The sequence below is a fragment of the Apteryx mantelli genome, chromosome 3, assembly GCF_036417845.1.
Source record: "Apteryx mantelli isolate bAptMan1 chromosome 3, bAptMan1.hap1, whole genome shotgun sequence".
Taxonomy (NCBI): Eukaryota; Metazoa; Chordata; class Aves; order Apterygiformes; family Apterygidae; genus Apteryx; species Apteryx mantelli.
Window position 1 is genome coordinate 22,458,599 of NC_089980.1, and position 15,729 is coordinate 22,474,327.

Consider the following 15,729-nt stretch of genomic DNA (forward strand, 5'->3'; position numbering starts at 1 on the left):
CGAAGAGCTGACGAGAAGCGCCAGCACACGCGTAAGTGGCGGCTCCGCCGCGGGGCGGTCGGCCCTCGTCAGCGCCTGGAGACCGGGGCCGCGGGGCGGAGCCGAAATGGCGGCGGGGGGCGGGAGGAGGCGAAATGGCGGTGGGCGGAGGCGACATGGCGGGTTGGGGGCGGGCGCGATGGCGACGGGAGGGAGGGTCCGGGCGCCGCCCGCTGCTGCCGCCGCCGCCGCCGGACGCGGGGCCCTCCCCGCCGCCTGCCTCCCTCCTTCCCTGCCTCCTGCCGCCGGCTCTGCTGACGTGTCTGCTCCCTCCCTGCCGCCGGCGCCCAGCGATCATGGCCGCAGCGCCGCCGCCGCCGGCCCCTCGGCCGCTCCTCGCCCTGCTGCTGCCGCCGCTGCTGCTACTGCTGCTGCCGCGGCCGCTCGGCGCCGAGCTGGGCCGCCGCTTCGCCGAGCGCAAGCGCTGCGCCGACCCCGAGTGCAGCAGTGAGTGGGGCCGGGCCGGGCCGCGCCGGGGCGCCGCGCCGGGACTCCCGGCGACTTGTTGCCGGCGCGGCGCGGGAGAAGGGAGCGAGGAGCGGTGCCGGCGGCGCGGGGGGCCGCGCGCAGTTCTCAGCAGCGCTGTTTTCACGCGCAAATGCTGTGAAACTGCGGGGCGGAGCGGGGTGGGCTGGGATTTACTTACCCGCTCGGTCTCTTGGGGCAAGTTTTCCGATTCCCGCAGCTCTTCTCTTCTGCAGAACCCCCTCGTACAGACGCCGGCTGGGTACTGTTTATACCCCGAGTAACAAACGGGCTGATTCATTATGAAACGGATGTCATCTTTCAGCCCTTCTTATTTAATATTAATAACTGGCTTCATAGCGCACTTCTCAAATGTAATACTCAAGTGCTTTACTAAGCTCTTGTCTCCATCTGTGGGCTTTTACAGTATTTTTCCTTTCTTATCCTAGTTGTACTTTCAGTTACGTTCCCATCTCTTGACCCAGTGCTTAAAAGCTGTGCGTGCGGAGAGGTCGTTTTTCCTGCTGATTAGCAAAGATCCTTTCCACAGAACTGTGACCTTTAATTTTTTGAAGTAATGCTCTGTTTTTTGTATTCTTTGTACAGTGTTAATGTGCCGAGGGAAGGCAATGCAGGACTTCAAAGGTCCAGACTGTCGTTTTGTAAATTTTAAGAAAGGAGAAGCAGTGTATGTATATTACAAACTAATAGGAAAATCAACTGAGCTTTGGGCTGGAAGCGTAAGTACTGTAAAGCATTTATTCCACTTGATCTTGTTGGCACTTTCTTTGGTAATCCTTTTTTCTTCCTTTTGCCTCTTATGAGAAAATTTTAAGCTTTTACCAAAAAATGTCATGCATGCTCTTTTGTCTTGAGGTTAGTGTGTGGTTGCATCAAACCTAAAACATTAAGTTCTGTGAAAATGGGCATGCTAATATGTGATAAACATAATTTCTTTTAGGAAACTTTCTTTGTGTTGAAAAACCCACATTGCAACACTAACTGATGGCCCATGGACCTATCTAGTAGATACTATGTTTCCCTTCCCACCTAGAGAGACTTAAGCCTCAGCTTGCTTTTACCCATGACCCATGCACCCTGTGTAATCTTGCTAAAGATTGTTCAACGTGTATTTCAAATAAATTTCTTGTCCTAATATTCAGCTGCTGTCTTCCCCCTTTTATCTAAGCTGTATGCACAGCTGGAGGGGAAAAAAAGTAGTAAAACTAAAAACAGTTAAGGTATATTGGATTTTAAAAGGTCTATCTTTCAGCTTTAGTAACCGATTGCAGCAGTTTGCAGAACAGTTGTAAGGACTCCGAGAGGGCAATGTTAATGTGAAAGGAAGGTCTTTACAGCAAGTGCTTCTCTGGGTGTGAGCCTGCAGTTTTTCCACAGAAAACTTCTCTCAACTCCTCTAAGATATCTCCTCTGAGATATCCCTGCAAAAGAACTATTTTCCTGGGCTTCCCACAAAAATGCTGGCAGTTCAGAGGTTACTTAGTCCACCTCCTTGTTCCTCCCTCCCCCTGCTTTTTTTCTCCCCTCTCCTTCCCTTGTTCTTTGTGTCAGAATCGTTTACTTCAGCCTCCTTCCTTACTCTGCTCTGCTACCAGAGATATACTGCCTTTGACAGTGGTCTAGACTGGTCAAAGCCACACCTGTGTGTTTATTGTGGGACTAGTGGTTTAGCAAAAAGCAGGATGTATCACTTTCTCTAACCTGTTCAGGCTGGGTGTGGACAGCCAGGCTCTCAGCAGGAGTCAAATCCAATTAAAATGACACAGAAGAGACCAGAAAATTGCAGCATGTGGTTAAAGGAGAAGAGTTTATAATTGTATCATGCTGGTAATTCCCTTCTGACATGTACTGTACCATAAATAATCTGGATAATTAGATGGTACAGGTTTTCATGACTAACAGTTCTTCAGATGCGAAGTAGTAACCAGGGGCCAATTTTGCATCTTCTGCTAACAAGGTGTAAGATCAGACCTGCAGGTTTTCAGTAATTGCGAGTCAATACACAGTTTAACTATATTCACTGATAGATAGCTAATGCAACCAGTAGGTGTGTGTCTCTGAGTTAAAAGGACTTTTGCTTTGACTTTAGCAAATAATAGCTGAAGTTGGCAGGTTTGAAAGAATTGTAAAACACCTATTTACTTATTTATTTATTTTGTGTTGCCGAGTTTCCTATATTGCCCTTAGGACAGTGAATACAGACTAATTCCTTTCAATCTGTGACTGTGGTCCCCCCCCACACCACCACCAATTTCATTGACTGCTTCTGCACTGATCCTAATAATGCAACAAATAGGTTGCAAATGCTGCAGAGTGGTGAGACCTGCCTACCCTTGCATGTTCAGTAGGGGGCTGGCATGCCTGACCCTGCCGCTGATCCTGCAGTCATGCACTTGCAGATAGTGCAGCAGTCCTTCTCTCCTGCAATATGACTTCACGTGCCAGATTCAGCTGGGCAACTTGATTTATGCAGACCAGCTGTGCCTGCTATGCAGTGTCCTGGAGCTGGGAAGAGGCTGTTGTTTGCAAATTAGAAACAGGCCACCTTGTGAGGTCTGTGTTCAAAGAAATTCCAGTGGAAGGCATGTTACCTTCTGCTGCAGCCCCTTTGGGAATCTCGTCACAGGACTTCACATGTGCTCATGTCTGTCATCTGACCCTACTGCTTTTTTCTATTTGCCAAAGCTTTGGGGGAAAACATTTCTTAGAGCATAATGAAAACTGAAATCCAGGGATAACTCCAACTTAACCAACTACAGTTTTTTGAAAACTGGAAGTCATTGAATCATATCTTTTATGAAAAGTTTATAGTCTGAAATATATTGTATGAATTTCTACTATAATGTTTAAGCTTTGATTTTTTTCCCCTTGCAGATGGAGGGTTTAATTTGTGACTAACTCATGGATGTTCCTAGCAGATGCTCCCCCCTTGATTTGGGACAAAGGTTAGGGGAAAGTGTGTGTGAGAAGCTTGAACTACTGGAACTTGGGGCTTGTTCCAAACAAGTTATAAATACAGGTTCTAATCCTGGAATTGATTTTGAGGAGCCATGAGAAATACTATTGACCTGAAAGGAGATGATCTAACAAGAAAGGATTCATCTAGGCCAGAAAATCTAAAACAGTTGGAGTTGGGCTTTATTTGCCTTGACTTATCAAGTTCACTCTGCCCTAATCGAGCTATTGTTGAGTTTTGACCTGTGCCAGTAAACATCTTTGTTTTAACAAAACAGAATCTTTGTTTTATGAACCCAGTCTTATATACTTTGTACAATATTGCTTGCAGAATTCCCATTGAGCTCTGCAAGTATTTCACTTGTGAAAAAATTCTGGAACCCAGCTATAGTATCTATTCTCTATATTACACGGCATGCAGCTTTTAGCAGAGCTGTCTAAACCTCGTTATTACTGCAAAGCCAAATGCTGGGACAGTATTTTGAGTGATTTTATGTTATAATCTTCATGAATACCTCAAGTCCAAAAAACACTTGAGTTTTTCACAAAGGCAGAGATGGAGCATATTTGGTACTTTCATTGTCTAGTGCTCCATGTCCTACTCTAAAACTAGCCTCCTCTTTGAGCATACACCTCACATTGTTTACATCATCAAGTTTTGTGATACGGACTTTCTTATATGGTTCTTCTGCACACTCCCCTCATCTTTAGCAGGGTCCAGAACTCCAAAACTATTTCAGATAACTCAAGTAAAAACTGCTCTTTTTTAACAAACACTTTAGCAAAGATGCTTCATGTTCTTGCTGCGCAAGACTATTATTTTACCTTATGGCAAAGATCTGAGCTTTGTTTTTCTTGATGCATGATTGAAGAAAACGTTTCTGGCCTCAAGAAATGGACTTGACTGCTGATTGCTTGCTTTTTTGTTTCCCTCCCCCCCCCCCCCCCCAATCTCGTAGGGACATAGCAGAAAAGAAAGAAAGGTGAAGTAAATTTAAAGTAAGATCAGAAGACAGAGTATTTCTGGAAGACCCACAGAATCAGGGGATTTGTTCCTATTGTTTCTGTGCTTTCTGAACAATGCCAGCACTTAGTAAGGGCAGACCAAAACAACACCCTCCTTGGACCAATGTTTTGGCAGTTCTTGCTACCTGTGATGAGAGCCCTCCTGCTGATGTTTGTGCTTTAGGGATGTGGGCTAAGATTAAAAACATTTGAACATCTTGTTTTCCAAACTCCCTGTTTTCTGTCACTAAGGTAGGTAGAGTAGCCAGAGGGACTGGCTTCTTGGTCAGTGGTGCTTGGTGAACCTGCAACAGCTGGCTGCTGTCACAGGTGGGGACAGATGCTGTACACACCCACACGTTGTTTTCCACCCTGGGCATTGTAGCTGACAAGAGAGTGAAGCTGTCCCCTGAATGGTCTGAGGGATGTATCTTTTTCTCCCTTTTTACTTGGCATGCATATTGCCTTTCCTCTATCATATACATACAGAACTAAGAATGTTTCCTTTCCCTGCCTAATGGTACAAAGCTGACATATTTTTCCCTTACAGGATAGGAATTGTAGGGAGAGGAACAGATAAAATTTGGGCACACAGGTCCTGCACAGGTCATAAACCATGTAAGTTGCAAACTGGGTCACTGCAGAGGACTTGTGCAGTCAACAGCTTGGATTATACTAAATCAGTTCCAAATTGCGATGTCTAATTATAATGATAGTCATGGAGATTAGTCTGTAAGGAGGCTATTTGAAAGCTTTGGCTTTTGTTTTTGCAAAGTTTTAAAACTGGAATAAGAGTTTGTGGAGAGAAATGTGTCAGTTTAGAGTAAAACTGTAGTATGTAACACAGGAACAAGCTTTTGATTTGGCTTGTCCAGTTTAATTTCCATTCCCAAGAACTGGTTTGCGCTATAAAAACTGCATACAGGATCTCTTTTCCATAAGAGAGTAATTAGTTGTTGGTCTGCTGCATGTTTATAAAATGTGTATGTGTGTAGGGAGGGAGTTAATAGTGTGGGTTTTTTTTTCTTTTTTCTTTTCTTCCCCTCCCCCCCCCCAATAACTAACTTTAGAAATCTTAACTATGGAACGTAGGATTTGAATGCAAAAGGAAATCCCATAACATATCAGCACTTACTTTGCTTGCATAAACAAAAAAGTACAAATACATCTTATCCACTGGAGATTTTTCTCTTCTTTATGCCATTGTAAATCCAGAAAACTTCAGCCAAGTTTAACTGGTTTCAGTTATATCAATGTAACAAAACTTGGCTTCCCTAATTGTTTTGACATAACTGTTTTTCTTTTTAATTTGATCTTTAACTGAGTGCTCTTCAGAAATAAACTCTTCAAGAAAATTGGCAGTTGTCTTCCTCCTATAACAAAACATTCAGGAAATGAGAAATACTTTCTTCTCCTGGACGTTTTGGTCCTCTAGGAACTCTACCCTTCTGGGTGTGTCCACCAGGCTCTGTTTGCCTGGATTATCTAATCTGCGTAGTGATAGCATGCTATTATTATTGGCTTCTTGACAGCAGCTGTCAGAACTCTCAAGTGAGAGCATTACTGTGTAGATCTTATCCAGTGAGTGATAAGAGATGTTCTTGTCTTCCACTATTTACCTTGTCTCAGCTGTTACCTTGCTTTTAAATAGCTACCTGCAACTAATTGTTGCTCACAGTAGTCACTAAAGATCAATAATATATTTGCAGAGGGGGTGTGTTTTGCATACAGGTCTTAGATTATTATATTAACTTGAGTACAATTTTATATTTTCATAAAATCTGCTCTAAGAAATACTTTTTCCTTGAATTACAAAATGAGTATATTTACAGGCTACAATATTATTACTGTACAATAATAATAATCTACAAGGAGGTAAGTCCTACTAGTCAGAGTCTCTTCTGCTTACTAATTAAGAAAATACTCAAGACAAATATGGTATTAGGGAGAGCACAGATTAGCAGATAAAGCACGTGAGCCAGAATGCTTGGGTTTCATTTCTAACTTTCCTAATAATTTGTTATATAAGTCAATCTTAAAGCAGGAAAAATAAAACTTCCCAGCCACACAAAGCTGTTGTGAAAGTTATATGTATAAAACTTCCATGAGAACTCTTGTACAAATCAGGTATTACTAATTATTTTCTTCTATTCATTGCATTAAACTTCATCTAGAAATACTTGAGTTTGATGTATTTGTGACTAGTGTCTGTAATTAGGATTCTAACATGTACTTTGTTCATAATTTCATGATTTCAGCAGTTTCTTTAACTCTTGTTTATTTGCTTTTGTTTTCTGGCAGGTTGGAAGTGATTTTGGATATTTTCCAAAGGATTTACTTGAAATAAACCATAATTATACCAATGAGGAGCTAGAATTACCAACAGATGTAAGTTTTGGTTGTTATTTTTTAATTAAGCTTTTTACTACTTCCTACCTTAGCATTCAGTAAAATCGCTGAGGAGAATAGGAGTATCAGTAAACCTTAGTTATTTTTCTGTAAGTCAGCAACTACATAAGTACGCACATGCACATACATGTCAGGGGAGGTGGAATGTTTGTGCAGATATGTATGTGGATAGGTGGGTGAACATCAGTCCATAATGTGGGCACTTATTTTTTTTCTTTTTCTGAATGTTATGTTTTTCTTCTAACAAAACCTGTTTGAATACCTCTAATTAGCAAGCTCTAGAAATGTTGCTAGCTGGCTTGCACATAGGCTATTTGGTATGTATTCAGAATTTTTTTCCAAACTTCAGAAGTTTAAAGTACTATCAGAAACAAAATCTGCACTATTAGCACTCTGATTCTAGAGCTGATCCCTCAACTCTTCCTCACATAAATGGTTTTCATGCACTAATAGCTCATTAACTCCAGAATTGTGTGAGTAAGGCCTGTTTGTGGAGACAGGTTCAGACCATTATAAAATTGAATTCTGTGGCTTGCACCACTCTTATTTTTTAGAAATTGTGTGACGGGCAGTCTTGCGTGGAGGAGTTTGTTATTGGAGGAGGGACCAACTAATGAAGACTGGGACAAATAAGCTCAGTGAAGTTGGTTTCCCTCTATACAATTAAGAACTCCTCATTGTCATTTGGCAATGGAATTGTTCTTATTTCAAAGATGCATATGGTGGTATTATAACACTATCAACTCCATTGCTGACTTCCAATTTGTTCCTCACTAGGAGGTCTTAGAACTGGCTAATCATGAGCTTTTTTTTTTTTTTTTTTTAATGGGTTCTTGGGCAAAACATCCACTGATTTCAATGAGAGTTTTGGTTAAGGACTCAAGGAGTTAATCTGGCACAATTAATAACACTTACTTTGCTGCTGTATTTCTTTCTAACCAACCAAATGGATTGGGTCTCATCACTGTAATAAAGAAAATAATAATTTTTGTGACTGACACTCTTTTTTTTCCCATTTCAGGAAACAGATTTTGTTTGTTTTGATGGCGGAAGGGATGACTTTGATAATTATAATGTGGATGAGCTTTTGAAGTCATCAGGAGAGACCATACCAAATGAAGGGGAAACGGAATCAAGTGATTCAGGGACAAAACCAGTTGAAGGAATCAAAAGAGATGAAGAGGTGGAAGAGGTTGATACAAAAAAGTTCCTTGCTGCTTTGGAGATGGACAAACTTGAGCTAAACACAGAGGAAGACAAGGAAGCCCCCTCTTTGACAGAAGAAATAGACAGTCCTTTTACAGAAGGAACTGAAAACACTGGGGGAGACACCAGTGTAAATAGTCACGAAGAAAACTCTCAGGGAGATCAAATTGCACATGAGCACTTGAAAGGCATGCTACATGAGAAACTAAAAGGGCTAGAAAGTGAAAATACCAAAAACACTAGTATTCCTCAGGATGAAACCAGTCAACTTGACAAACAGAGTGAAGAAGCCAATGCCTATACACTTTTAAACAGAGAGCTGTCTGTGAACTTGAAAACAAAATTTGGCTCCACTGCTGATGCTGTTGTATCTGATGATGAGGTGACTAGCCTTGTTACATCACCGGAAGATGATTTTAATGAAGATTTGAGCATTGATGCTCATTATACAGAGGAGGAACAAGACTTTGCAGATCAGCCTGAAGAAATTCCTTTGCTGTCATTTATGACAGAAGAAGAAACTGTATCCCTAGAGGATTCGGAAGCTGATGAAAACAATGGCATTGAGTCACAAAATGAACTTGATGAAAATGCAAAGGGTGCTACAGAGCTAAATAACCAAAAAGATGATGAGAAAAAATATGATTCAGATACATTAATTCTTGAGCATGCCTTCAGTGAAAGCAGGAGGTCAGGTGACAATATAAATGTGGATAGGTCTGAATCTGTAGAAACAAAGGAGAAGCAGGATGAGGTAATGCTAATTAGTAAGAAAGAAGCAGCAGCAACACCTCAACTTGAGGATCTCTCCAAAGAGCTCCTTAGAAAGGAACCTGTAGTTGCAGGCGATCCTGGTTCAAAGGGAGAAACAAATAATACTGAACAGTTTGAAGAACAGCTCATGGATGGTGGGACTGAATCACATACTAAACAGCTGAAGAGTACATCTGTGCCTGATTCCCATGTTTTCCCTAGTCCAGGAGATGAATCATCTATTAAAGGCAAGCAAGATGCTTTAAAACCATCCCTCAGTGACATCAACAGAAGTCCAGAAGGAACGCCACTTGCTGAAACAATTGAGGAGGAGGAAAACACTGATGATGAGAACTTGGAGGAGGAGGAGATCTTGGAAAGTGATTTAAAGCACAAAATGTTATGGGAGAAAACAAAGGAGAAAGGAAGAGCAGAGGATAAGCCTTCTGTTGATGTTTCAGCCAAACCAGTGGAAGAGGTACAAAATGCATCTCAAAACGACTTGAGAGATACTGACCTCTTAAAAGACAAAATGGAGCATGGAATGCCTGCTGTGGAGAAAGAAGTTCTGAAACATGAAGAAGATTTAAAACAAACAGAGGCTGATCAGGAAAATCTAAAAAACACCCCTTTTAAAGAAGAACCTAAAATAAAAAGCGTAAACATGAAAGAAAGCCCTATAGGGGAGGGAGACCCAAACCATCAGCATGTGAGTAGAGAAGCAGTTGAGCAACCCAGGCCATGGGAAAATGAGACTGAGTATTCGGAGGCAGATGTGAAAGAACAGCTTTCAAGAAATCTTGGTGAGGAGACAGTATTTGAAGAAAGCATTCAGAAAAGTTTCCCTGAAGGAAAATCAAAAGGCACCACACAGAATACTAATACAGGGAATTTTACTCAGCAAGGAATTAATCGTACTGAGGATGGAGGTTCAGACAGTTATCTTGGCACACATTTAGCTAGAGAAAAAACACTAAGACAAGAATTCCAATCTGAAGAGTTGGATGCTGAAGAAGACCCTGATCTGAAACAAGCAGAGGAAGAGCTATTGGAGGACGAGAATGCTGCAAGTGCAAAGTTGTCACAAGCAAGACTTGCAAATGTACAAGGTAATAAACTAAATATTAGAAGTACAAACCTTGAATTAGAAGCACTAAGTGAAGCTACTTCAGGAACTGCTAATCCTAGTTACAAAACTGATGAAACAGGAGAGGAAATAAATGCATTTTCTGAGGAAGCAAAGAAAATGATCAGCATGGAAGATGCAATTGAGACTGGGAACAAAGAGGATGACGTACAAGTTGGTGAAGACTCTAAACTGGATGAAATGGAACGTGTCAAGGAAGATGACGAGGAGTCTTCTGAAGCTGAAGAACCATCAGCTGTGGAAGAACATAATTTCAAATCTTCTGAAACAGAAGACAGCGATGACTTTAACCAAAGAAAAGAACCTCTCCCAGAGGCTGTTCCACAAAAAGACTCAAAAGAGATGCAAAATTTAGAGCACACAAAAAATGATCACCAGCAGTCTGTGTATCTCCCCAGCCCTGCTGTCTCAGTGACCATAAATGACGCTGTCATATCAGACTACAGTGAGTCTGTGAAACAGCTCACAATAATGAGGGATTTCCTTGATGAAAAGCGTATAGCACGTTTACAAAAGTACCTTGGGCTCCATCATGTGGTTAGGATAGAAGCCATGTTTCAGGACATGAAGATAGAGTTGGAGCTTGCTCGGAAGGCAAGTCATAATAATGAAGAAATAGAAAAAGTTTTGGACCAGATACTTGAATTTTCAGAATCTAGTATCATGGACGTTGTAGGAAAAGTTCTAGATTCCAGAGTGGCAGAAAATAAAGAGGAGGTGGTGAAAGAAATGGATTTGTATGATGAAGAGAGTGCACTGATGGATGATATTCAAGAATTAATATATTCTTTAAGGAGCAAATACTCATCTGCTAGTGAGAGTGTCCCACTTGCAGCTGTTCCAGAACAGGAAGATTACCAGCTCCATCGTGAAGGTAGGATGTTAAAATGCATGCATGATGGCTGTTCTGGAGAGTTTGTGAGAATTGTGTTCTATGTTTGCAGAAGAAAAATAATAAAACATTAAACCTGAACTAGTTAATGAATAGATGAAATGGAAGTAAAACCCTATCCCAGACCAAGCTATGTAACCCAGAGGAGCTTTAAGAAGGGGTTGAGGAAGCAGAATTGGAAGAGGTCCTGAGGAATCACTGGGATTTTGCTTACTTTTGATGCAATTTTTGCCATGATGATGGGTGGCCCTGGGAAATCCTGAGAAAGAAAATGTTGAGCTCTGCATGTCTGTTCTTATGAGCCAGGCTCTGCGTAAGGAAGTGGGATCAGTGGATAGATATGGCTAGAAGGAGCCACTTGGGTCTCTTCCTTCCCCCACCCCCCACAACATAGGGATTCACATCTGTAGCATGTGCTGAATTTTCTACAGGGTCTAGAGATTATTTTCCCCAAACTAGCACGTAATTCTAAGATGTGCAGTGACTAATACAAAACTCAGGCACTAAAAACGTACACCTAAAATCTCAGGTGTCCCTATCATCGTATTTTTTTCCATATTCATAAAAGATGGTGCATAAATAGAAGAAATACTGAACAAACCTATCTTTTGGCAGGGGGAAGAACCTGCACTAGAGTCTGCTATAAACTTGCTGGTTTTTTTCTAATTAATGTGTAAGGCAGTAAGATATACTCTTAGCAAGGCTCCTTTCACAGTAATAAATGTTCAGCATGTAATTTCTGATAAACTCATATCACCAACAATGAAAAAAAATCTCACTATCGGGTCAGTAGTTGATACCTTGCATAAATTCCATATCAACATTTAATTAGTTGTCACTGAAACTTGACTAAGAATATAATGAAAGCAACATACAAGCTGGTGTTAAAAAGCGTCAGCAAGGCTTTGTCAAATGCAGTATTTCACTAGAGACAACTGCTAGTAGGAAATGCATATCAGTTCAATGCTAAATTCATGTTTTTGTTGCCATAGATGCTGCAAAAGAAGCTGAATATGACAGAGTTCCCTTCAGGAACCCAAATGCCATTGATGAGAGCAGTCAGATATTTCAGCAACCAGACCATGAGAGGCCAGTTCTGCCTACTGAAAAGGATGAGCAAGCTGTTAACATTCCACCTGAGCATGAAGAGACCAGCTTCTCAGATGCTGGGCATGCCGAGGAAGGGTACAACAACGAAAGCAGATTGCCACCAGCAGATGCTTCCTTTGGGTCGATTGATTCAGGACAAGGTTCCAGGGAAGATACTGCTGCAGGTAAAACTTTTGAAATCTGTTGTTTTCTTCTTTTGCTTTTAAAGATGAGTACAGTTGACTGGTTCTTTTATGCAAATACTGAGGTTTTTCACTAATGTTTTAATTATATGTACTATAATTCTAACATTTTTTTCAGTAATCCAAGACAGAGTCTCTAGTGGCAGTATTTTCTAGCCTACACTGATCTTAATAGACAGATTTTTTTTTTTTCCCCACTACCTTTTTGCACTACAAAAGTAAAGTTCTCTTGTAAGCATCATTGTCAGAACCCTGTGCTAGCGTGGTGGATTGTGTCTCACAATGGTAGTGCATTAAAAAACAAAAAAAATAAAAAAAAAACCAAAAAACCCACATTGGAAGGACAGACTGAGGTTTCCTCCCTCTTATGGAAGGGACTGATGATCTAACCACTAGGATGTAGAATCATGCTCTGTCTCTTCTGGCTCTCTTTTTAACCCATGACTCTGGACTATATTCCTGCCAAAAATACTTTTCCAGGAATGATGGAGTGTAGCTCCACTCAAGCGATTCTGTAGTTTCTGACTAAGGTATTTGTTGGAGTAGGAGAAAGAGGTTTGACTCAATTCCTCTCAGGACAAAATTAAACTCAGGCATTCTTCCTCTGGAGGTGCATGTGCTGAGCTGTGCTGAATGGTCATTATGACAGAGAGAGAGAGAGGTAGGAGAGCTCCTATTACTGCCATTGTCCCTGGTTCTGTTTTGGCATGAAACTGGCTCTGACTCCACTCTTTTTGCTAAGCTCAGCTTTGGTATGTATTCATCTCTGATCATCATCTGCTTAACAAACCATGTTTCACTGAGGATTTAGACAAAATTTAGGCATGTCTTGTTAGCCTCTGTATCCTACTAAGGATCCTACTAAGGTATAGTACCTCTGTCCCCAGTCAAGCACTTTTGAGCAAGTTTAAGTACTAAGGGAAACTTTATGTTTAATGTAAAGGTACTTAATGAATTTTAAATGGCTGGTGGATTACTAGCATGTGGTTAAGTAGTCAGGTGTTCTTCCCTTCCTTCATGGTAACATCAAATTAACTGTGGTCAAATGTTGTTTGCCAGCAATTACAATGAAGCCTGCTGGAAATGCTGGGGAGGAAATAGGGCAGGCATTTGTAGCACCATTGGTTACAGAAGCTCTTCCACGATATAACATCAGCCTATGCAACTGGTTATTTGAATCTGCTAACGTGAATTCATGGCAACAATAGCAGTGAGGGAAGGAGGCAAGCTTCAGCACAGGGTAGAAATAAAGATGACTTAAAACTCTTGCACTGTACTCACAGTGCTGTAAATTTATTAGAACCTGATGTGGGTCTTTTGGTTAGGGATCAAAGAGTATGCCCCCTTTTGTTGAGTCAGAGGGAGGGAGCTGCTGACTGTGTGCATTTGAGGTAGGCTTGTGTAAACAACCAGAGCTCTGTTTCCTTGTCCCTCTTCACAGCACCTTTCCTAATGAAGTCCAGAGGAAAATCACTATCATTCCTGAGGACTTCTGCCTCTTCTTCAATGCCCTGGACAAACAGGGATCACAGTTTGAAATCTCACCTAAATGAAGGCTGCGCATCCCCTGATGCTGGTGGGGTTCCCTGTAGCCTCCGAGGGCACTAACAGCCGAGAGGGAGAAATTCCTCCCCCCCCCCCCGTACGCAGGCCGCACTGGGGCGGGGGGTGAGGGGGGGGCAACGCGGTGCCCGGGGCGCGCAGGGCCGGGCCCCGCGGGGTGAACGCCGCTCTCCCTCTGCCCACAGCCGCCGAGGACGGCGCAGGAGCCGGCGCGGAGGCAGGTCCCGCCGCACGGGGAGCCCTCGGCGAGGCGGTGGCGGCGGCCAAGGACGGGCTGCGGCCGCTCGCGCAGCTGGTGAGTCCCGGGGGGGGCGGGAGGCCGCCGGGGCCGTTGCGGCTGGCGCCGCTTCCGGGTCGCCGCGGCGCGCGGCGATGACGCGCGCGCTCGCGGCGGGTTGACGGCGGGGGTCACTCCGGGCTGACGTGTTCTTGGAAGTTGGGCTCGCGCCGGGGCGCCGGCGCCGCCGCCATGGAGCCCGCGGGCGCCGGCGCGCGCCTTAGGGGGCCTCCGGCGCGCGGCTGCGCCGCCGCGGTGCTGCAGGTGAGCGGGGGGGAAGGGCGGAAGGAGGGGGCGCGCGCCGGGTGGGGCCGCCCTTCCGCGTCGCCGGCCTTTGGGAGCCGTTAACGGGCGCGCGGGCGGCCGCGTCGAGCCGGGGGGGAGGGGCGCCCCCATTCGGGCCCAAGGCACCGAGTCACCCCCCCCACCCCCCGGGGACGCGGAGCCTGCAGGGCCGAGGCGGACGTTGCTCCGTGTCCCCGAGGGGGGTGACTTGGTGCCGTGGGTCATCCCCGCTCCCAGCCCTTTAGCAAGGAGCTGTTTTTTCCTCTCCCCTCTCCGATTTAGGGCAAATCCCGAGCGAGCGGAGGCGTCCGCCGTTGTAAACGTGGTGAGGAATTGCTGCGTGGCAGCTTGTCGCACCCTGACGCTTTGGGAGGGAGGGTGTTTGAGAAGATAAGAGCGCTTTCCTAGGTTTAACAGCCCTAGTTTGGCCCTTGAAGGCCCCAAATTTAATTTTTTTCGTGCCCGTGTGAATTTTGATCCGGGAGGAGGGAGTAGTTTCTGTGGTGCACATCATATGGTTTATTTTCAAGAGCCATTTCCATATTGGCATTGTAAACTGTACCAGGTATTTGCACCTTTTTCAGCCAGTTGGTGCTTTACGGTCTTCAGAGAGAGACTTATGAGGGTAAAACTTGGGAAAAGATCTTAGCCATTTTCACTGGATTGTTTTCAACATCCAGATGTGAAGCTGTTTTTTCTATATTTTTCTATCCTTATAGTTTTATTTTGAAGTGAATCTCATAACCGCTAGTGTTTTCTAATGCAAAATGTGTGCATCTGCTTGTTTTGACATAACAGCCTGGTTTTTTGCCTGCAGATTGTTCCTGGCAGGTGTCTTTCAGATATTCGGACTTTTGAGTAGTAATGCAGGCACTAAACTGCTTTGCAGTTTGCTTTGTTTTTGATTTTCAGTTTATAGAAAAGCTGCCCTATTTTTTTCATTCTCTTCACATGTTCTTTACTGCATTCTGAGACAGATCCAGGAAAGCTCTAGATGATTCTATGATTTTTATGAGAGCAAGAAAAGCATTTTTCAGACTGTGCGTTTTACCTGAGTATTAATGAAAACATATTCATAGTTGTCAATGTTGTTGGTTTTTAGTTGGTTGCTACCCTGCCTGAGGATATCCGTCCTGGGCCTGATTTCCATGGACTTCCATGGGAGCCTGTCATTATCACTGCCTTGGTGGGAGTTGCCACACTTGCTATAATCTTCTGGAGAACCTGCCTTTCAGTGAGTATACTTCATGCTTGCAAGCCTGCTGATATTTAACCCACTGAGTGCATTTTTTGTATGATTTAAACTATTTCAGCACTGCTGGTGTCAAAGCAGTATCTAGTCTTTTGCATTTTTACTTTTTCCATTTAGATCATTAAGAAGAACTTAATGCTGGGCTTAATAGCTGAAGCTATTTTCTTC

At 43.3% G+C, this 15,729-nt stretch overlaps 1 protein-coding gene across 5 annotated transcripts in view; it reads left to right on the forward strand.

Moving 5' to 3' along the window:
- Nucleotides 1–15,729, forward strand: part of MIA3 (MIA SH3 domain ER export factor 3) — a 28,347-nt gene continuing 12,618 nt past the window's right edge. For 4 of the 5 annotated variants that reach the window (XM_067292894.1, XM_067292895.1, XM_067292896.1 and 1 more), the window contains exons 1-7: nucleotides 336–486; nucleotides 1,111–1,244; nucleotides 6,787–6,873; nucleotides 7,916–10,874; nucleotides 11,885–12,166; nucleotides 13,933–14,042; nucleotides 15,412–15,543. In XM_067292894.1, coding sequence (XP_067148995.1) covers nucleotides 336–486; nucleotides 1,111–1,244; nucleotides 6,787–6,873; nucleotides 7,916–10,874; nucleotides 11,885–12,166; nucleotides 13,933–14,042; nucleotides 15,412–15,543 — 3,855 coding nt within the window. Of the gene's footprint in view, nucleotides 32–335; nucleotides 487–1,110; nucleotides 1,245–6,786; nucleotides 6,874–7,915; nucleotides 10,875–11,884; nucleotides 12,167–13,932; nucleotides 14,043–15,411; nucleotides 15,544–15,729 lie in introns of those variants that run through there. The other variant, XM_067292897.1, reaches the window with a different exon arrangement.